Below are 22,530 nucleotides of genomic sequence, written 5' to 3' on the forward strand. Positions count from 1 at the left end.
GACCACAGGCTGCTGGAAAATGGCCTCTTGTACTAATAAGTTTTCCAGGGCTCCAGACCTATCCCAGCCTTTCTCCCAAGGACCAGGAAGATCTGAAAGCAGCTCTGCATAATTTCAGACATTCATAAAGCCAGGCCCAGAGAAAAGGGGGGGGCACACCCCACTCCTGGATGCTGCAGAAAGTACAGGCTGTTCCATGCTTCATTTAAAAGCACACTTGTGGTACCATCAGTTTTTGGCAGGCCTCGGGCACTGTTGTCCACAATGGGTAGAGCCGATTCCCTTGAACACACAGCTTGTCATTCACCAAACAAGCCACTGCCAGGTGTAGGAATCCCAGTTCAAAAAGGATGCCGGCGAGCCAGAAAATGTCCAAAGGAGAGTAAAAGGTCTGGGGATCTGGGCCTGTGAGGAACGGCTCAGGAAGATACTGTTGGTATGCTTTGCTTGGAAAAGAGAATTCACAAATGATAGCCACCTCTAGGCGCGTGGAAGACGGTGCAAGCTTGTGTTTTTTTTTAAACAGCTCCAGGGGGGCAAGGCCTGAAAGTAATGGGTTCAAATCCCAAGAGAGGAGATTTTGCCTCAACTTTTAAGAAACACTTCTTGATTTGCAAGAGCTCCTCAAGAGTGCAACAACAGGCGGCCTTGAAAGATACTGGACTGTCTTTCGTTAAGAGATTTGTACACGGAAGTCAGATGCCCACTTGTCTCTGAGTTCCTTTAGCTGTGGACCTTCTGTTTCAGAAGGGGGTTTGGATTTGCTGATCCCTGGGCTCCCTCCCAGATCTATAGTTTTCTCATTCTACAAACACTCCAAAGTGTCTCCAAGACACAGACACACACGCGGGGAAGGCGTAGGAAAGAAGAGGCTTTTCCTTTGACTTACAGCCCCTTATTCCCTCGCCCCTCTCAACCCAGCCCTCCTCCTGCTAGCAGATCGCTCTCCTGGCCCCGCAACAGCTTCTAACACTGATCTCTGCTTGTCCCGAGCCGAATTTAGATTCTAGGAGTCATGGGGAGAGGGAGAGAGAGTTTGCAAGCAGGCCTCCTTATTGGCCACTCAGCAGAAAATATTCCAAGTGATTTGAGATACCAAAGGAGTAGAACTGCGCTTCCCGCTAGTCTATCGGATCTTGCTCTCGAGCTACAAACGGGACCCCGATAGAAACTGCTTGAGGATGAGTGCCCGGAAGCTCAACGGTGCCGGAGTTAGCTCCATCGAAACCTGTCATGTTAGGTAGCAACCCACATGCTTCTACAAGCAGAAGGAAGTAGTGAAACCAGACCCTTCCCCGCCCCCCTTGCCAGAATGGTGTTGTGTCCCCACAAAAGGGGAAGAGGAGACGATGGGAAGTGGATCTGGAAGGCTGACATCAATCCCCGCTGGTCTCTGAACACACCGGACAGGAAGGCCTGCCGGGCAGACAGAGGCCCTCTTGAGCACGGTGGCTTCTGGAGAAAAGAGGACCTATGGAAACAGTAGCTGTCTGCACAGCACCATAAAAGAGGTGAAAAAGCAAAAATCCAGTTGGAAAACACGAACTTTTAAGAAGCCCCAAGGTTGTTTGCTTTTTTAAAGGTACAAAAATGGCTTGTGGTACTTTAAAGACAAACAGATTTCATTTGGCAGAAACATTTGTGGGTTGCAACCAAGAAAGGCTTGTGCCAAATAATACAAAGCCTCTCGTCTGGACGCTTTAGCGAGACTTTGAAGTCCTTCAGATAAAAGGTAACCATAAAACCTCATCGTTCTGCTCCTCTATGAGATTCCCCGGTGTTTCTGGGCTGTAGCTGAGAGAAAGAGGTGTGTGTGTGTGTGTGAGAAAGAGAAGAGACAGAGAAACAGACAGAGGGAGGGAGAGAGAGGCAGAGAGAAAGAGAGACCCCAGAACAGGCAAGTGGCTGCTGCAGTTGCCACCGGTTCGGGATACTCACTTCCCCCGGGGAGGCTGTCTCTGTCAAAAATGCACAGCTTGTAGCCAAACTCGTTCTCCAGAACGCCTCTCAGCGTCAGCAGCACAAACTCTTCTTCCTCCACGTTCCGCGCGTAAGAGATGTAGACGTCGTACTCCTTCCCGTCTGACCGGCGTCACACCAAAGCGGAGAGAAAAGAAGACAACTCTTTCAGCAGGCGAGGAACTTGGGTTCTCTCCCTCCCCTGCCTTCCTTTCAGAATGGGAACAACAGACAGGCGGTGGGTCGTGGGGGGCAGAAGGCGGGCTGCCTCTCCCCCCCCCCCAGAGGCAAATCCCCGCTTGTTTCGTCTTGATGGGCAAAGCGGACGAATCGAAAAACTCCCCTTCTTGGCCTGGGAGGGCAAAATATTTTGTGGCTCTTTGGATACGAGAATGAAAACAGCTCCCCCTCTTTCTTTCTCTCGCTTTTGCATTGGATAACTCAAGTTAGTATCTGGCTGCAGAGGCAGAGGTTGGGAGTTCGATTCCCCGGCTGTGTCTCCTGGGAGAAAGAGCCAGCCTGGGTGGCCTTGGGCCAGCTGCACGGTAGTCCCAGGGCACCCCTGCCAGAAGAAGGGGACGGTAACCCCCTTCTGAGTCTTCTCTACCGGAATAAACCCTGAAAAGAATCGACGTTAAGTCAGAATCAGCTGGATAGGCCATCATCGTCATCATCATTATTTGCAAAACTTGGGCAGGAAAAGGAGACAATGACAATGTTCACCTGGGATTCCTTGGCCAGCAGTATCATTTGTTTATTTCTAATATGCATTTATGAATTCACGAGTCCATGTATTTTGCTTCAGGCTAGCTGGAAAAAGACAATCACGCTGGGAAAGGTTGAAGGCAGGAGGAGACGAGGGAGACTGAATGTGAGATAGATCGGCTCCATAAAGGAAGCCACCGCTTTCAGTTTGGGACCTAGGAGAGGACTCTTTTGGAGGTCATTCATTTGCAGGGAAGCAACTTGACGGCGTGTAACAATTACGTGTTCCTTTTTTAATTTTAATGGCGTGTGTTGACGTGGGAGACTTGCGGGAGAAACGGCTATTAATAATAAAATGCATTTCTCCCGGGTTATAAAAGTGCTAAACACAAAGCCTTTAAAACAACTAAAATAAGAGCTTAATAAAAGGGAAGGTGGGGAAAAATACCACAGCAGCAGCTTTTAATCCGAAAGCTTCCCACAGCAGCAGCTTTTAATCCGAAAGCTTCAGGAAATCGTATTGCAGCCAAGGCAGTGCCCTATGACCAGAGTCACCCTAAGGGGTAAATCCGGGGTTTGCCAAATGGCAGCTCTCATAGGCAGCACCTGTCGGAAAGGGGGGCCCATTTTGCAGGCAGCAAGCAGGTGAGGGTAAAACCAAGTCCAGCATCCCAAATACCGAGGCAGCGGTAGGGCCTGATCCACCCACCCACCCACCCAATCTGCTTTTCTGAGCTCTGTGTCTCCCTGCTTTACTCCCCACAAGCGCTCATTCTGCCACCCCGTACAGCAAGGATATCAAGTTTTTCTGCTTTGTGTTTCAGCACCCCTACCATCAGGAGTCTCCCGGGCGCGTGCGGGGGGGGGGGGGGGAGATAGCCAGGAAATGAGGATAGTGGGGGGGGGGGGGCTGCAAACCATGCTCTTCACTTTGCAGCCACTCGGGGGTTGGGAAAGGGCAGGAGTCCACGAAGATCTTCCGGGGTTCTCTGGCATTTCTGATGTTACTGCGCCACTGCCAGCTTCAAAACACGGAACAAATCCTACGTGCGTACAATCCCTCTTCTATTGACAACAACCTTCCAAGGTAGGGGATGTTCTCAGCCCAATTTGCAGGCGTCAAATTAGGTGCCTTGTGCAGAAGGTTCTGGGTTCCATGACTAGAACCCCTGTGGAGTCAACCAGAGAGAACAACCACTCACAGCTCGCCTGAGGAACTCAAGGCCACAAGATTGAACAAATTGCCATTAACCTGGATGGCTTTAAAGCAGGAATTGGAAACATACAAGCTTTGGGTTGCAGGCAGTCCCAACAGACTGCATCTGAAGGAACTCAAGTTTTTTATCCCTGGCCGTCCTGCCCCCCCCCCCCCGAATTCCTCCCAATCTTGGGGGAAAATATTTCTTTTCAAAAAGTATCCTTATGGGGAAGTGGGAGCAGTTTTCCTAAGTTTTAATAGCCTCCAAGCACCCCGTAACCCGAATATTTTATTTATTTATTTATTTATTTATTTATTTATTTATTTATTTATTTATTCATTCATTCATTCATTCATTCATTCATTCATTCATTCATTCATTCAATTTATATCCCGCCCATCTGGTATATTCTACCACTCTGGGTGGCTTTTTTTAATGTTTTGTTTTTTAAATGTTTTCTTCAGCCACTAGAGGAACCAAACAGCTTTGATTGTTAAACATTCTTGCTTTTTGATAGACCCATTTTTTCTGTTAACACACAAGTAACTTTTAGGGCATGTAACTACTGCACTAAAATTTTAGATGCATACATACACAAAACTGTGCATGTTTGCCTGTCTAATCCTGCTCCATTTGGATTCTGAAAAACGGGCAATTAGATTGACGGAACACAAGGCTATCTACAGCTACCAGTTATTATTATTACTATTACCGTTACTACTAGTAATAGCAGAGGCAGGAATAACAGTAGTGGTAGAAGTCATAGTAATACTATCACTCTTTCTATTAGAGTTAGCTTTAAAAGGCTCAACAAAATCCCAGAAGAAATCAAGTTTACAAAAGCCTTACATGAAAACAGCACCCGCCACCAATCTGCATATACTTTAACACGAATGCCTATGGCCAGTATCCTGTTTGGAATTTACACCAGCATGAGTGTCATTTTCTAAGGCACCCTGGTGAATTCCTGCAAATCTCTGCTTTGCTGCTCGCACTCCTGGTCATGCACCAGTCACGCAGCCTGGCAGGAAACCAGGAATGCAAGCATCAACTCGTTAATTGGCGACACCTCCCCTCTTCAGGAAAAGCCATTATACTTACACAGCATAAACCCCACCAGCAGGATTGTGTCCACAGACATTTCTCTCTGTGCTTGTGTTTCACTGACTGATTCCTTTAAAAACTCTACCTCCTCTCAAGAATAAGAAAACCGGGGGGGGGGGGGGGAGAGAGTCAACGGACCAGGAACGAACCTTTGCGGAACCACGGACTTACCTAGGATAGTTTCGTCGGTCCCAAAATGTGCCCGGTAGAAGAGAACCAGCTCTAACCAGTAGACATGGTAGACAATGGTCAAGATGACCACCAGAAGAACCGTCGCGCCCAAGCCACAGGCAAGCTCCACCGTGTACCTCGGGACGACGGCTGTGGGGATTCAACAAAGGAAAAAGGGGTGTTTAGGGCAGCTAAAGCTCCGGTTTCATCAGGGTTTTCAATACAGCCGGACGGCAGAAGGAAAGGAAAATGCTAGGACAGCTCCTCTTCCTAACTCATCCCACGGAGGGAGTGTGGTCAAGTCGGTCCTGAAATGAACGAGGGCAGGCAACCCAGTGGCTGGTTGGGGACAGACGTTGGACAAGTTTTTTGGAGGACCGGAACGACCAGAATCCTATAGAAAGCATGTCCCGGATTTGGGAGCAGGAAGTAACTCTTCCAAGGTCTGCTTAAAAGGCTTGGTATCTTGTTACATTGGCAAGATAAGGAGGATCTCAGGATTTGACCAATGAGTGGTGAGGGCAAAACAGAATCAGGAAGCAGTTAAGTTACTGGCCATCAAGAACACGATTCTGGAGGCAACAGAAGGCAGAGACATAAAAGTAGCCTGCTGTTACTGTTTGCACTGTTGTGCCTCTCTCCTCTTCATTCATCTAAAAAAATTCCCAAGAAGATTTGGGATAATTGCAAATTTATATTATTAAGCTAAATGGACCATGTACACAAGAACTGTGGAGAGAAAGCTGAGATGCTATTAAGGAAAAATGCAAAAAAAAAAGAATATACCTGTAGTCAAAAGAAAGAAAAAGCCAAGATAGATGACTGATAAAGTTCTTAGAATAGTTAAGGGAAAGGGAAAGGTAACAAAATACACTTCCTGTTAGAGTAGTACAACAACGGAACCAATGACCTCGACAGGTGGTGAGCGATCCAACGCTGGAGGAAAATCGAACCACCACCTGGCAGATATCCTTTGATTTGTATTCTTGCACTGAGCAGGGGGTTGGACTCCATGGCCTTATAACTCCCTCCCAGCTCCATTATTCTATGATTATACCCCTGCCAACTTTCTCCTCTGTGTGAAATGCATAAGGAGATACCTGAGGGACTGAGATGCTCAGATCAAATGGGTGGGTGGGTGTCCCCTATTCTGCTCAGCTAGAAGTCACAGGGTCTCTGGAAAACACAACCCGCCCACGTTGCTGCCTCTGACGGCATCTCCTTACCCTTCAGCTTCACCAACGCCTGCATATTGACCGTCCCGTTGTTGTTATGGGCAAAGCAGGTGTAATTGCGCTTCAGGTCCTTCTCTGTCACCTTCGGCACAAACAGAGTCTTTTCGATCTTCGTCTTCCCCACTGACAAGGAGGTCTCTCTGGAAAAGTCAAAGGGCGGGGAGGGAGAAAGACCTCTCTGTTCACAGAGGATTTCTGAACTGAAAAAGGGAATCATTCTTACCTGGGAGGCAACCCACCCCCCTACTGCCCAGAAACAGGAAGCACCACCAGGAGAAGATGGCTTTATGGGCCCCCTTTCAACTCCGAGTGATGAGTCACATTTTAGTCACGGGGGGGGGGGCAAAATGCCCAAGCTGAGTTGCCAGTGTGACTCAGTCCGTCCATCCATCCATCCATCCATCCATCCATCCATCCATCCATCCATCCATCCATCCATCCATCCATCCAACCGTCTGTCCATCCATTTCAATGTTTACCCTGCCCATCTCGTGGGTAGGGCACTATTCTGGGGGGCTTACTCATGGGTGACATTGAATCGGAGGTCCACGATGTTGTCCGTGTTCCTTCCATCGATGGTCCACCAGACCTCCTGCGGGGAGTCTTTCAGGAAGGTGAAGTCCACCTCGCAAGTGAGGAGGAGATCGGCTCCTACAGAGAGGACAGGAATGGGAGACAAATCCCTTCAGGTTCACAACACCCATGTGTCTGACGAAGTCAGCTGCAACTCATGGGAGTTCCCAGCCGCAACACAAATGGGAGAATCTTTAAAAATACTTGAAAGGTTGTCCTGCAGAGGAAGGTCATTTTTTCTCAATCATCCTAGAGTGGGGGGGGGGCACATCATAATAGGCTTATGTGACAGGAAGCCAGATTTAGGCTGAATACCAGGAAAAACATCCTGTTAGAGCAGCACACCAGTGAAACCAATAAACCCCGAGAGGTGGTGAGCGCTCCAACACTGGTGGCCTTGGAGAGAAAACCGGATAACCTCCCGGCAGATCTGTTTTGATTTGGATTCCTGCAATGAGCAGAGGATTGGACTCGGTGGCCTTATCTTTCTCCTTCCAACTTCATTATTCTATGATCCTATGTTTAGCCTTGAGAGAAGAAGACCGAGGGGAGATAGGAGAGCCCTTTTCAGACACTTGAAAGGCTGTCCTACAGAGAAGGGGCAGGATCTGTTCTCAGTCATCCCAGAGTTCAGGACATGTCATTATGGGCTCCAGTTACAGGAAGCCAGATTTAGGCTGAACATCAGGAAAAAAAAACCTCTCAACGGTTAGAGCAGTACGGCAATGGAATCAATAACTTCACTCCAACACTAGAGGCATTCAAGGGAAAACTGGGCCAACGTCTGTCTGATCCGCTTTGATTTGGATTCCTGCTTTGAGCAGGGGGTTGGACTCGAAGACCTATTAGACCCCTTCCAACTCTATTATTCCAGGATTCTATTATTCTCTGATTCTCTGATTAAAAGTTTCCCAAGTCTTTGGTTTTCAGTTTTGCTGCTGATAAAACAGAGGGGCACACCGCCCTCTTTGCAAAAAACCAAAAAGTTTAAGGTAGGCTTACATCTGCTAGATGACTGTTCCCATACACCCACTTTTTGTCTGCCTAAGGGGTTGTTAGGTGACCTCAACCTAAGGTTGGTCGCAGGGGTGTGGAGGGCTGGCGGGAACCCAAACGCCAGCCCCTGGTACTGTGAGGAGAACACCGCTCCGCCACCGGCAAAAGACCAGTGAGGATGGTTTTAATAAAGTGGGGGGTGGAAGGTTAAAAAGAACAAAAAAAATGGGGGGAGGCTTCTGTGGCCTTAAAATATAGTTTCAGAAAGATAAAGATACCAAAGGGCATATCATGCCTGCCCACCAGAGTTTGACACTCTTAAGACAGCTGTCACGGAGGCTAGGCTGGGTCTGGACCACACGGAGCTGGCTAGCCCAGGGGCTGGATCCAGCCCAAGGCAGCTTGGGGGAAGGCTTCTAACCACAGGGGAAGCCGACGGGAGGTGTTTCGAAAGGCTTCTCTGCAGCTGAGCCCTTGGCTGGACAGGCCAGAGAGGGTCCAATGGGAGGGCACCTGATTTCTAATTTCTGAGAGGGAGAAAAGGGGGCTCCCGCCGGGACTTTACCTGGTCGGAGTTCATAGATCACTCGGCTGTTGGGGGAAATGATCTGCGGAGTGGATGATTTCTCGGGAGCCCCTGCCAACAGGAAGAGACACAAGGAAAGAAAGCAGGGTTACCCAACTGTGCATTCACTGAACCAGCTGCCGACTGCTGAATCAACACTTATAGAAATAATAATAATGACAATAAATTATAATATATAAAATGATGGTGATGACGATCTACACCAGGGTGCATTCTAATAAAATCAGAATTGTACTAACATAGAAAACGAATTTAACTCTAAGCTCAGTACAGGTTGGGAGTTCGATTCCCTCCCCCCCCCCCGGGCTTCCTGGACAGGGGCTGGAAGCGATGATCCAGACACTCCCTGCCAGCTCTGCAGATCTCAGATGATGATTTCTCTGATTATTAAGAGGCGCGTGTGTGTCTTTTTTTCTGTTAACTCTCACTTATTTAGGTGATTAATGTCCCCTTCTTTTTTTTCCAGGACGGAGGGCACCCTCACAGCCTGATCTAAAGACAGAAATGAGCACAGTAGCAATGGACTGACAGCTGATCACAGCCTGGAGACATCTGTATTTCCTCTGGACCCCCGAGTGCCAAGAATCTCTTCAAGCCTTGCAGCTGACCTATGAACCTCCAGTAATTTTTTTCTATTAATTTCGGCTCACTGAAATCGATCTTCCAGAAAGACTTTTGCCCTTGAAGAGATGACAGAAACCAAAAGACGTTCGGACCCTCCCCCCCCCCCCAGATTTCCACTTTCGCCTCGGTCTGTGTAGGAGGAGCCACTTTAGTCCCTCACAGCCCTCGGCCACCCTCTTAATCTACGCTGGAACAAGGGGGGGGATCTTGAGCCGCTTGAAAGCCTGCAGCCACTGATTCAGCCGATACTCTTGCGAGGCTGCTGTCGGGCGTCTTCAGAGGCACAGACGTGACGCTCGGTAGGCAGGCGTTTATGCAGGTCCTTCCATGCTTCCCTGACATTTCGGGAGAATCTTCCTCCCTGTGCCTCTGGAGCCACGCTCCATGAATCTGAAGAACTGGGCTGCAACCCACAGAAGCTGATGCCCAATACAATATCTTGTATTGGGCATCAGCTTCTATGGGTTGCAGCCTATAAAAATACTAGAATCCTGGAGTCGGAAGGGGGCCTCTAAGGCCATGGAGTTCCACCCCTTGGTCAAGGCAGGGATCCACATTAAATAATATCCGACAGAGGGTGGTCCAATTTTGTCCTCCATGTCTCCGATGTTGGAGCGCTCACCAGCCCCCGAGGTCACTGGCTCCACTGTCGTACTGCTCTAACAGTATAAGGCCTAACCAGGGTCAAATACAGGGGGACTAGTCCTTTATGGCAAGGGTTCCCCAACCCCCGGTCCGTGGCCCAGTGCCAGTCCGTGGCCTTGGCTGGATCAGGCCGCAGAGACAGATCTTCTTTCCCCCGGAATGCACCCCCCACACGCCCACCTGCACAGCCCCTTTGTACATGTGCATGAGTGTGCATGCATGCACTTCGCGAGCACGCCCTGCCCCTCTGTGCATGAGTGCACACACAGTGTGAGCACTCCCACTCCTTCACACATGCCTACGTGAGCAAGAGCAGCTCCTTCGTGCATGCGTCTGAGGGGTGTCTTCCCCCCCCATGCATGGACCCCGCCCCCCCAACCAGTCCATGGCATCACAAAAGTTGGGGACCACTGCTTTATGAGATTTCGATACTACACTTCTATTAATGCATTCTAAAACTGCATTGGTCTTTTTCGCAGCCACATCACACTGTTGGCTCATATTTAGCTTGTGATCTACGATGCTTCCAAGATACTTCTCAATCATAAAATTATTTAAAGGGCTTTATCTTCCTTTTGCTGCAACAGATGAAAACAGTTCCCTACGGGGAGGGGAGCATACAGGGGAGCAACCCATCCAGGTCAATGCCCATTTTACGGACAGGGAAACGGACACCGTGGCTCATTCCAGGCTGCTCCCCGCACGGGCATCTTAAGCTAGGATTAGAGCAACGTGCCCCAGGAGAGGTTTGCCAGCCCCACTCCACACAACTCCTGTATCCCATATCTGCCTCCTTCCAGGTTAACACTGTAGAAGAACACTGGAAATATTCCCACACACATAACCCTTTTTCTGATTTTGGGGTCATTCCTACTTGCACAGGCCAAAATATTTAATCCGGTCAGTTAGTTACTGAGCAGATATAGAAAGGGATCAAACGTGATTTCCAAGGGAGAGTTCTGGTGCCCTTTTTGCAGGTTGCTCCCCTCCCTCCACAAATGCACCATTCCGATCATGAGGACTGCTAACTTGGTTTTCAAAGAGAAGCTGGGATTCTCAAAACTTCTACATCTACCTTGCAGACTTCAATCCCCCACTGGGCCTCCATGACAGGGGTTGGCCTCGATGATTCATAAAGTCTCTTCGAGCTGTGCTGTTCTCGAATTATTATATGATTATTGTCTATCATATACCGGGCTAGACAATACATTTATTGAGAAAATGCCACGTGCTTGAAATTGCCTATGAAAATTAGCCTGGCTTACAATTCTCAGCGCGCTTTTTCCTTAACCTTCAGTTCTCCTCCTCCTTTTTCCTCCCCATTCCTTTTCTTTTTATTTCTTTTCTTAATAAAAGGATTTCTCCTTCGTTATCAACACCCTTCAAACCTCTTCCAGCCCCTCCCCAAAGCAGCCCCTCTTATAGCGTGGAGGTGTTTCTAACTCCCTGTCAGGCTTGACACCCGAACAAAACAGGCTTTCTAACGACTCGGTCCTGACAAACGAGCCTCTTCCTGACAGGCAGCAAAGGGCACAGCCAAGCAAGGCTGGGAGATGCCAGAGGCGGGGGGGGGGGGGGGCAAGTATGCCAGGAGAGGGCCCTGAGTGCGAGACCACCCTCCCCGGAGACTCCCGTCAGAACGGCCTTTTCTTCCGAGCCCATTTCTTTTGAAAGTGACAGGCTTGTTTTCCTGTTTGGAGCTTTTAGAAAGCTACGGGAGGGGGGGGGGGAGAGAGAGAGAGCTGTCGGGAAGATTCCATCTTCTTTGGATGGAACGGGGACTGGTTTGGCCAAACGTTATCAAGCTTGTGGCCTGAGAAAGCCACCCGCGTGGTCACCAAGAAAGCCACGATGTTTTCAGCCATCTAGAGACATTAAAAAGGAGCTCAGAGTCTTTCTCCCGCCACCCATAAATCTGGCAAATGACCCAGAGGCCACAATGAAAAGAAAGATCTCTGCCCCAAAGGGTCTCCAATCTGTCTTTCACCGGCAAGGGGGGGGGATGGAGAGATGACAAGGAGACGGGAGGGAAAAAGGAAACTGCTCCAGCCCCCCAGGTTTTGCATTAGCTGGAAGTGAGGCGGGGCTTGCAAAAACCTCTTTATTTTTAAAATGAGACCTCCAAGAACACCCCGTGGCCACAACCCACCGGGTGGATGCCACCTAAAAGCGTGGGTTTTTCCAACCTCTCCTACAAGCCATGTGACCGTGGAGGGGGGAGACAGATGGGTGAGGATCTCTTAAGACTTTTTCCAGAGCAGGAGTGACGATGTCACAAGGGGAGCAAGAGCCACTGGTGGACTCTCTTTGGGGTGGCAAGCGGTGCGGTGATAACAAGGCCTTCAAGTTCTACCAGCTTCAGGGTTGTTGTTGTTTTTAAATTTTTGCAACAGATGAACACAGAAGAAGTCAAAGAGGGAGGAAAATAATAAAGCAGAGGCCGGACAGGTCCTTTTCTCCAGTGTACTCTCTACTTCAGGCTAGAGGTTTAAGGCCAGGCCCCGCTCTTCTTACGCTGATGGTGATGAAAGGGGCTTCCACTGTACCAATGCCAACAGTACTGAATGGATCTTGCCCCCTGTGCATCAGGGGAAGAAATTTGCCCACCGCCTGGAAAAATGTCAGGTGCTAGCGATTGGGAGGAGGGGTCTCCTGACAATGGAAGCCTCTTCGGTGTATTAGGATGCGTCCCAGTTTGGTCCAGAAAAGATCTGTGCCCCATCTGATTTTGGGCTTTCCCCCTTTGAAATCTGCTTGGTTTTGTTTTCAAAAAGGCTCAGGCAGTACATGTGCCTCGTTTTGATTTAATTCACACTCGAGACGTCCTCTTTCCCCCTTGTTTTTTTCCTGTGTTGTGCTTGTATATTGCAATAATGTTAATTTTTTTAAAGAAAATCTGTCCTGTAAATTCACTTTGCTTTGTTGCAAACGCCGCTTGGCTCCTCATATAAAAGGATCCGAATCAGGCCCATTCAGTGGGCCATCTGAGCTTTCTCCAAATCCAGCCCACAGCCTTACTAAAGGCTGAAGTTTCTTCGAGGGTTGTCACGCCGAATTAAAGCTAAGAGCTGCCTTTTAGCGAGCCGGCGTTCTGCTTTTGTCTGCACTCTGCAAATTTGGATCAGGAGTAAGAACAACTGGGGTCAACACAGCTTGTTTCCAATTAATTACACCCAGGACCACAATTAGGCTCCTCCGAATAACAAGCTACGCCCTCCCACCCCAATAAGCACCGTTCTAATGAATTCCATGAGGTTGTGCAAAGTTTGTACCTCAAAGGTTGGCCGGGGAGTCGTTCTGAAAGCAGGGAGGAAGGAAAGGACATGGGAAAGGTGGCAGTCGTGGGAGGAAATGGTGGAGGAACTCCCTTACCAAGCGTCTTGGGCTGCTCACAGTTTCTCAAATAAATCTCGGCAGCAACAAGAATAACAGCCAGTTCTTCTACAATTAGGAGAGACGCCTCTTTTTGACCTTGTCAGCCTCCAAGCACACCCACTCATTAGTAACTGAAAGCAGACGCTGGGTGTTTTATTGCAGGACTGAAGGATTGTGAAAGGCGAGGGCAAAAACAGAACACGGGGAAAATCAGAAACTGGCCATTGAAAATAGTCCTGCAAAGCTCAAGGGATGTGAAGAATCACTTGCCATAGAATAAGAGAATCACAGAGTGGGAAAGGGGCCTCTAAGGCCATCCAGTCCAACCCCCTGCTCAAGGCAGGAATGCCATCAATGCAGATCTGATTATCTAAGTTTTTCTTGAAGGCCTCCAGGGTTGGAGCGCTCACCAACTCCCTGAGGTCACTGGTTCCACAGTCGTACTGCACTTAACAGTTAGGAAGTTTTTCCTGATATTCAATTGAAATCTGGATTCCTTTAACTTGAGCCGATTGTTGCATGTCCTGCCCTCTGGAGCACAGATCCTGCCCCTCCTCTGAACGACAGCCTTTCGAGTCTTGGAAAAGGGCTCTCCTCTCTCCCCTCGGTCGTCTTTTCTCAAGGCTAAACATGACCAGTTCATGTGAATCCATCCCATGTTTATTTAGTTTACGGCGGTCAGAGGAGCCCAAAAGGGAGCGGAAGTAAGTATTCCAAGGTGAAGGTGAATCACTTCCACTCTTTCTTTTTAGCAGACCCCCGTGTTGAGCCAGTGGCCACAATCCAACTGTGTCTTCGGAGATCCAGGGACTTGCTTCCTCTGTGCATTCTGCTCCAGGCCTGCACGGCCAGGAAATCTGCTCCGAAGGGTCTCCCAGCCCTTCCTAGCAGGCTTCAGGGTCTACGGAAGATGCCAAAGGGGTGGGTGGGTGGGAATGGTGCCACCAGTCTTGGTGGAGGGGGAGCGATCCAAGAGGAGTACACCACGGCATTCGAGCAAGCCAGCTTCCATTCCGGATCTTATCTCACTCAGCACCTAATCAAGGCAAGACAACCCTGCTCTGCCCAGAGGTCTTGAGCAAAAACACACACAGCGCACATGGCAGGATTAGACCAAGCACCTCAACCGCCAGCATTTTTCGCAAGGGTCCCATCAGCTCACGGGCATTCGGTGGTCCGTAGAAGCTTGGCTAGAGGGCCACCCGAACACGACTCTCTTTTTCCGAACCATCCTTGTTCTCAAGGAAACCATTCCTCAGAGCTCCTCACTGCCCGACACACATCCACACCCCCTGCTGTCTAGAAGAGAGGACGCCAGGCTTGGTGCAGCTGCCGTTTATTGGGTCTGAATGACACAACGCCCAGAGCGTGCCTTAAAAGAAGGGATTCCTCAAGTGCTGAGATATGTCTGATGGTCCCAGGAACAGCTGGCACACTTCCTACAGGTTGCAACTCCGTCGCCTTTGGGATTTTTTGACTGGTTCCCCTCAGTTACCTTCGTACCCTGCAGTTTTCCCCTAAGGAGCTCAGGAGGACAGAGGTCTCTGGCGGTCCCCGTTCCCTCCTCCCCACAACCCTAGGAAGCAAGCATGGCTAGGAGAGGGGCCAGCCCAAGACCTTCCAGGAGTCCCTCAACTCTGTGAGTCTCCCAAACCTTCCCGCAACATACTGTGACACCGTCCTGGTTTTCACCCTGCTTCAGAGCGAACCCACTTCCAGGCCTTTCCTTATGAGATAAAAACAACTCTTTTTCCGAGGCGGTCTCCAGAAAAACAGCCTCTTTCTTCCCTTCCCCCCCCCCTTCCTTCTCCGTGAACCCTTCTTACCGACCACCTTTACCCTCAAAGTCCTGGTGAGCGTGAAATCCCGGCCGTTCTCTTGATAGGTCGCAACGCAGGTGTAGTCGCCCCCGTACACCTCTCGGATGATGCCGAAGGTCAGGTTGACGCCCCTTGGGTGACGCTCGTAGAAATGGTCCACCAGCCTGCAGTTCTGCAACAGCCAAGGAAACAGGCATACTCTTTATACGTAGGGAATGCATTTGGGGTTACAAGGGCCAGAATCTAGAAGCTGATGCCCACTGGGGTTGACATTTGCCAGCACAGATCTAAGCGGAGAACCTGCCGCTAGTAGAGATGCTGAAGCTTGTGTTTCTTGTTGTGCGTCCATTGCACGCCTTGCACATGACAAGATCTACAAGCACTGACTTTGGGCAGCAGAAATAGTCAACAGGATTCTGGCCCAGACATTTATTGCTCATCTGGATATGGAAAGTCCATTCGCTTGAATGGTGTGTAGATTATTGACCAAAGATGCTTGGGAATCAAAATTTCAGAATGTTCATAACCTTGTCTTCAAAAGCAAAGGAGTCAGAGAACTTGGGCTTTTTATTCTAAGAGCTGAAATTCTTAGGAAACCTCTACAACCGGCACACTTCTCTATTTGTTACATATGATAGAACAATGCTCGGTGCAGGAGTTCAAATTAAAATATATCTGACAGAAGGTGGTCCAAAATTCTCTTGCATGCCTCCAGTGCTGAAGCACTCACCACCTCCCAAGGTAACTGTTTCCACTGTCGGACTGCTCTAACAGTTAGCAAGTTTTTCCTGACATTCAACCAAAACCTGGCTTCCCGTAACTTGAGTCCATTACGGACATGTCCTGAACTCTGGGATGATCAAGAACAGATCTTGTCCCTCCTCTGTAGGACAGCCTTTCAAATATTTGATAAGTCTTCTTTTCCCAAGGCTAAACATGTCCAATTATTTCATCCTTTCCCCCTAGTGCTTGATTTCCAGCCCCCCCCACCCGATCCTCCTTATCACCCTCCTCTGAACCTGCTCCAGTTTGTTGGACTCCTTCTTGAAGTCCGATGTCCAGAACTGGACACAAGACTCAAGGTGAGGGCTAACTAGTGCTGAACAGAGGGGGGACCAGCACCTCGCGGGATTTGGAAATTCTGCTTCTCTTAATGCCTGCTATCTCTCCTGATAGTTCCTTAAGGAAGAGAAAGGGAGATGGATGAGTGCCGTCTTCCCCCCTCACGAGCATCAGCGAGTTGCACCATTTTTGCAACGATTATTGCTTCTGAGCAGCCCCACTTCCAAGCCCATCCATCTGCATGAGCCAACGTTAAGATCGACACAATGTACCATTTTTAATGGGGTTTTATTAGCTGGACAAATGAACCACCATCTGCAAAAGCTTTGCTAATTGATTGTCGGGATGTGAATTTTTAATGGACAAGAAAGCCCTTTGGTCAAACTGAGCCCGTCCCTTCTTCGCTTAAGAAAGGAAGTATTGGTCAATGAGACACAAATCGTTGCTTGAGCCCCATAAACTGCATTTCCACAGGCAGCATGGATGGCGTGTGTACTTGCTCCGCGCTTCAGGGAAGGGGGGAATGGAGGGAGAGCTCCCCTACTTTAGAGAGGGATCTACATTACAAATAACGGGCAGGCTTGCCCTTTAACCATACTTTAACCATCATCATCAAGAAACTGCACATGAAGATATTTTCAAAGCTCTGCACTGAAGCACAACTCTAGGAGGTGGTGAGCCCCCCACAGCACAGGGGTTAAACTGCAGAACTGCAGTCAAGACTCTGCTCAGAACCTGCATTCAATCCCAATGGGCTCAGGATTGACTCAGCCTTCCATCCTTCCAAGGTCAGTAAATTGAGTCCCCCGCTTGCTTGGGGTTGGGGTGGGGGATTTATAGCCTCCCTAATTAAATTGTAAACCATCCAGAAAGGGCTCTCACGCTACACTTTAGCAGAGCGCTACGGGACAGTCGTAAGATCGAATCCTCGTGACGGAGGGAGCTCCCGTAGCTTGTCCCAGCTCCTGGCAACTTAGCCGTTCGAAAGCATGTAAAAAAATGTGAGTCGAGAAATAGGTACCACCATGGTAGGAAGGTCACGGCGTTCCGTGTCTAGTCGCGCTGGCCACGTGACCACAGAAATCTGTGTTTGGACAAACACTGGCTCTATGGCTTGGAGACGGGGATGAGCACCGCCCCCTAGAGTTGGACATGACTGGACTATATGTCAAGGGGAACCTTTACCTTACCTTATGGGACGGTATATAAATCAAAACAATAAATAAATGCCAATGTGTCCACAAACCAGGTCTAAAATGGACCACTTGGATGAGCTAGGCATGTTAGAAGAGCTTGAGGGTTGGAAAGGGTTTTGTATAACTCAGGGGACTGAGAGGGGCAGACAGTCTCAAGAAGGAAAAACCTCGTAGCCCGTGGTGTAGAGGAACCAGGCTCAGCGGGTCAAAGCCCCGAGATTTTCTGATGAGCCAGGGCGACCACCTCATCCGCCACCATAACCTTCTCCCTGTTCTCTCTGAGCCGAGGTGCCATCTTCGTGGTCATTGGGAAGGAACAAGGTTTTCCCTGGAGCGACACACGGTCATCGAGTATTGCTTCTGTAATGCGTACAATTCAAAGGTGGTGTCGCCTTAAACGCCATCATGGACTGACTGCACTGAGGGTTTCTGGGAAATGTAGTCTAGAGGAGGGAGGGAACCCAACAATGAACTCTGCTAAGCTCTGCCTGAGGCCAACTAGCACCTCTCTGCATTCAGCCCAGTTAACAGGAAGACGGTCAATCCAAAATGCTGTTTCCTAAACGAAGCCTCCAACCACAACACAACACACACAGAGAGAGAGATCTTACCATATACCACTGCACCCGTGGCTTGACACCCACTGGAATGTAACCCTCCACATCTGGACAGGTGAGGTTCACATTGGTGTAGGATAAATACAGGAGGACTTCTTCCGGCCTGACCGCTTGGCTGACACAAGACCCGGGGTCCTTGTGAACGACCTCCAACGGCAAAGCGACTTTGCTGCAATAGGTGGCGTTTCTGCGGGCAGGCAAATTTAAAAAACAAACCAAAAAGATGGTCACGGTAGGAGGTAAAACTCACTCTGAAAATGCTAAAAACCAGATGGTTGTGCACACTAAATCCAAACACAGGGTAACCCCTGCGAAATATTGGTCTAGCCGAAAGGTATGGGACTGAGAAAGAGCAGGGTGTTGAGTAAGAGATTTGAATCAGAAAGAGCGACAGAACAGAAGAGGCCAGAACTGCTGTTGCCACTTGGGCGGATCAGGCCCCTGCCAACATGGTCTAGGTACAATTCCTATATGTTTGTGTTAGAGGGGTGACGCCACATAGTGAATTCATGTGTATGCAATTGAAATGATATTTTAATTTAGGGTTCCAAAGATTCCACATGTGGAACTGATTCTTCTAGGTATTGGACATCAAACATAATTGAGGAAGAAGTCTTGGATTCTGAATTCAAAGGGACATTTGAACTTCACAAATCTATCAGCAACATCTTTGTTGTTGTTGTTATAACTGCTCATGTCATCTACGACTGTGAATAAGAAGAGACTCATTTTGTGGAACTGCATTGACAAGGTTCATCAACAGACACGCAAGCAAACAAATAACCCCATAGAACTTAAAAGTCTTACAAAAGCAGCCTTAATTCATTATAATTATGGGCTGTCAAGTCCATTCCAGCACAGGGCTGCGTGGCAGTTTACCGGCAGCCCCTCCTTCTGGTGGCACTCAGGGTCCGACGTTCAGCTTGCTCAAAGCCACATGGGTGACAGGGGACCCCATCCGCGGCCGAAGCTGCAGGCGACAGGGGCTGACCCTCTCCCAGAACGGACTTGAACCCCAGCTCCTGTCTCCACAGCCAGGTATTTCAACCCACCGAGCTACAGCCACTTCAAGCTGGAAGAACCCTTCCTTGGGTAATTCATTACAGTGAGCCTATGGAACTCCTTGCCACAGGCTCTTGGGAGGAAACTTAGACTGCCTGAACTTTGAAAAGACTGGATCCCTACAGAGGGGACAGACCTCTCGTTAGAACCCTCTGCGGAAGCAAAAAATGACTCAACTGAAGCTATCATGGTTTGGATGTAAGGAAAACAGGGCTTGCTAGAAAAGGCCATCGCGCTGGGGTAGGGGGGAGTGGAAGAGCAAATGTAAGATGGATTGACTCCCTCAAGGAAGCCACCAGCCTTGAGCATGCAAGAACCAACAGGATACGTTGGAGGTCACAAATCCACGGGTTCGAAAGAAAGTGGACAGCACCTAACAAGACATCTCTCCTCAGCCCACCGTCCATGTCCAGATACACAGAGCGTGGAATGACCAATACCAGGGACGGAGAGTCAGGAGCCAGTGTCTCCGAGGTGGCTTCCTGGATCCTGCCACAGGCAGAACCCTGGAAGAAATTCCCGTGGATTCCCATCACCGAGCTGGTGTTCCCCAGGGGGTCTTGGACCACGACTCCCCCTCTCTCTTATACATTCAACCTCTGCTCCTTGGCCATGCCCTGGGCTGGGGATCATGAGAACTGTAGTTCACCCCATCCAGAGGCTGCTCCCGTGGCAAAGGTGGGCAGACGCCAGGAAAGGTATATCAAAGAAAGAAAGAAAGAAAGAAAGAAAGAAAGAAAGAAAGAAAGAAAGAAAGAAAGAAAGAAAGAAAGAAAGAAAGAAAGAAAGAAAGAAAGAAAGAAAGAAAGAAAGAAAGAAAGAAAAAAGAGAGGGGAAAAGAATTCCCCCCTACTTTCCCACTTTCCTTCCACCTCAGCCCCTTCATTGCAGCTGCATTCCTGCAGTCCCAACCTGGAGCAGAGGTGGGTGCAAACTGAACCACAGTCCAGAAAAAAACCCTGATGAATCGGTCTGGTTCACGATTTGGTTGGTGACCCAATTAGGGGAACCTGTTTTGCCAAAGCTAAACACACTCCCCCCCCCCAACTTGGTGTTTTGTTTTGTCTTGTCTGGCAAACCCACCTGCCCCCCTTTCCACCACCACCCCCATCGCCTTCTCCTGCTCCGTGGCCGCCCCAATCCCCAGAGGCCTGGCTTCCCTTCCCTTCCAGGAGCAAGGCCTCCTTGCCTCGGCCACCCGTTGCCCAGCTGATCGGCAGGGACACACGCTGGGAAGCCGCAGGCCCGGCTCCCGGAGGGGACCACCAGGGATGCTGTCTCCAAGGATGGCAGTGGTGGAAGTGGTGGTGGGAAGGAGAGGCGGAAGAGGAGGGAGGAAGAGGGAGGAGGTCCCTCCACCACTCGCCACCACCCCCAGGCATGAGGGCGAAAAACAAACCACAAACAGGTTCGTTTTTCTGATGGTTCACGAACCTCTGGTTTTCCGGTTCGTGCCCACCTCCAATCCGGAGCATGCCAAAAGGGTCTTGATGCCCGAGGGACCGAGCGGGGATGCCCTAAGGATGCCCAGGGCTGTTTGCTAAAAGCTCCACCTGCTCGGGAACAAAGAAAGGTGAGCCAGCTGCCTCTGCTTCTTCAAAGTGAAGCAAACATTAACGGGCTCCTCCGTTCTTCTTCATCCTCCATGTCTAAAAAGTGCCTTCAACTGTTTCACAATGGGGTTTTTTGGGGGGGGGGGGAGATTGAAAACACACCCGGGGAAAACGGATGTACTACATGACACGTGCTTTCTCAGGGCTGACCTTAGTTTATATAAAAAAGCAAGTCTCTGTCCTCATCTTGGCTTGGGCATCGCCTTTGCTTAAGCATCTCAGAATCCGAAGGGGAAACAGATAAAGGTGGCCCGCGAACTCCGCAAGGCTACCTGAGCATGCAGGTGTAGTTGCCGGTGTCGTTGAGCAGGGCGGGCCGGAACCAGAGGGCATCCTTCTCCTTGCTGATGTGGTTGTCCGGAAGGCGGAAATTGATGGGTTCCTCCAGGTCCTGCCCTCGTCCGATCCAGTACCAGATCAGGGTGAGGCCGGCCGCGTGAGCCGCGCTGTAGTTGTACTTCAGGAAGGCCTGGAAGAGCGGGCATTTGATCCGGGCGGGCTCCCCGCTGTAGACCGGCTTGTGTTTCATGGTGTCCACGCCCCAGTCGTCACAGCGCTCTGGGGAGAAATTGGTTGAGAGAGGCATAACTTTTGTGCAATCACCTGCCTCACAGGGGTTAAAGAGAGCCGGGCCACTGAAATAAGTTTATTTCTTTTACTTTCTGTCAATGCCAAACTTAGCAAAAAATAAAAAATAAAAAATGGCATCACTCGACCCACCGAAAAAAGGACCACAACCCCCATTGTGCTAAATTTAGCAAGCGTTCTGAAGGGGCTCCAGCAGGGTGCCCTTACCATGGATTTGTGCCAAGAGAAAAGCAGCGAGACCTGGCAGGATTATGCAGTCAACGGGCTGTACGTGCTTTTTTTAAAAAGGGAGGGTATTTCATTTTTACAAAAAAAAGAGGAAGCTTTAAAGGCAGTTTGCAAAAAACCCCGTTAAAACAAGGCCTCCTTCCCCCCCCCCACCAGAGGCTTGCTTGCTACAGTACTTGGCAAATGCTTATCCACTCTGAAGGGGCGATCAGGTCTTTAAAAGCTTCTTTAGAGTGAAAGCAAAAGGACAGGGCCATTTGAGTAAAAGCAAAAAAGCAAAGTGTGCTACTTATATTGCACCCCACAGTGTTAAAGCACTCTCTTGGGGGGGGGGTTGCAATTTAATTATGCTTGCTATACCTGGCCTCCCTCCTAGCAAGTGGAGGACTCAACTTATGGATCTTGGAAGGATGGACTGTTGACTCCATCTTGAGCCGGCTACCTGGGTCAATCAGGATCAAACTCCGGCCATGAGCAGAGTCTTGACTGCAGGGCTGCAGTTTAACCCCTGGGCCACGAATACCTCATGCAATTCAACGGAAGGTACAAGGATTCAGATCTCCACAATTTGCTTTAGATCCTTGGCCCACCCTAACGTGGTTGGGGCCAAACTGACCATGAACCAAATCACAGAATCAGCCCTCAAGCTGCACGGAGGAGGAAAGGCATTTTCTACAACCCTTATTTTTCCATCTTCCTTCCCAAGATTCTCAGTTTACACAAATTATGATGCTTAACAGACTGAGCAAAGAGTCCTCCATCAGCTGCCAGAAGCCAGCAGCGTCTCTCTTTTCTCTCCCTGAACTGCTTCTACTCCAGCTGATCAATGCCAGAGCTTCGTACCTAAAAACCACTGCCAGCACTTCGCTATTTTCCTTTTCCCACCTAACACCTATTCCTTCTGTGTCGTGGCTTCCCTAACGGTCACCCAGCACATAGGAACAGCTTTATCATTAAACTCTGCAAGCAGAAATAATTTTAAACAGGGTAAAAACAAGAGACTTACAAAGTGCTAATGAACCTTTTTTTAAATTTATTAATACAAAATAAACCTACTACTACACAAAAAACCCTATATAAAATATAAAACAATACAATACAATAAAATACAATTACCCATGTGCTCCCATCACCTTCAGGACTAGCATTACACTTCGTTCCATCCATTTTCA

General features: G+C 49.2%; 1 protein-coding gene and 1 long non-coding RNA gene across 4 annotated transcripts in view; one reads left to right on the forward strand and one right to left on the reverse strand.

The window, feature by feature from the left end:
* The window catches only part of LOC144587954 (uncharacterized), a 494,427-nt gene that overhangs the window by 346,139 nt on the left and 125,758 nt on the right, over positions 1–22,530 (forward strand). The gene's annotated exons all lie outside the window — the stretch shown is intronic.
* IL1RAP (interleukin 1 receptor accessory protein) overlaps positions 1–22,530 on the reverse strand; it is a 65,914-nt gene that overhangs the window by 14,430 nt on the left and 28,954 nt on the right. For 2 of the 3 annotated variants that reach the window (XM_072996377.2, XM_078389700.1), the window contains 8 exons: positions 20,815–21,100; positions 17,862–18,054; positions 14,999–15,164; positions 8,508–8,579; positions 6,895–7,024; positions 6,365–6,513; positions 5,139–5,288; positions 1,939–2,082 (listed from right to left, as the gene is read on the reverse strand). In XM_072996377.2, the coding sequence (XP_072852478.2) occupies positions 1,939–2,082; positions 5,139–5,288; positions 6,365–6,513; positions 6,895–7,024; positions 8,508–8,579; positions 14,999–15,164; positions 17,862–18,054; positions 20,815–21,100 (1,290 nt within the window). The remainder of the gene's footprint in view (positions 1–1,938; positions 2,083–5,138; positions 5,289–6,364; positions 6,514–6,894; positions 7,025–8,507; positions 8,580–14,998; positions 15,165–17,861; positions 18,055–20,814; positions 21,101–22,530) is intronic. The other variant, XM_078389699.1, reaches the window with a different exon arrangement.

This window comes from Pogona vitticeps, chromosome 3 (genome assembly GCF_051106095.1).
Source record: "Pogona vitticeps strain Pit_001003342236 chromosome 3, PviZW2.1, whole genome shotgun sequence".
NCBI lineage: Eukaryota > Metazoa > Chordata > Lepidosauria > Squamata > Agamidae > Pogona > Pogona vitticeps.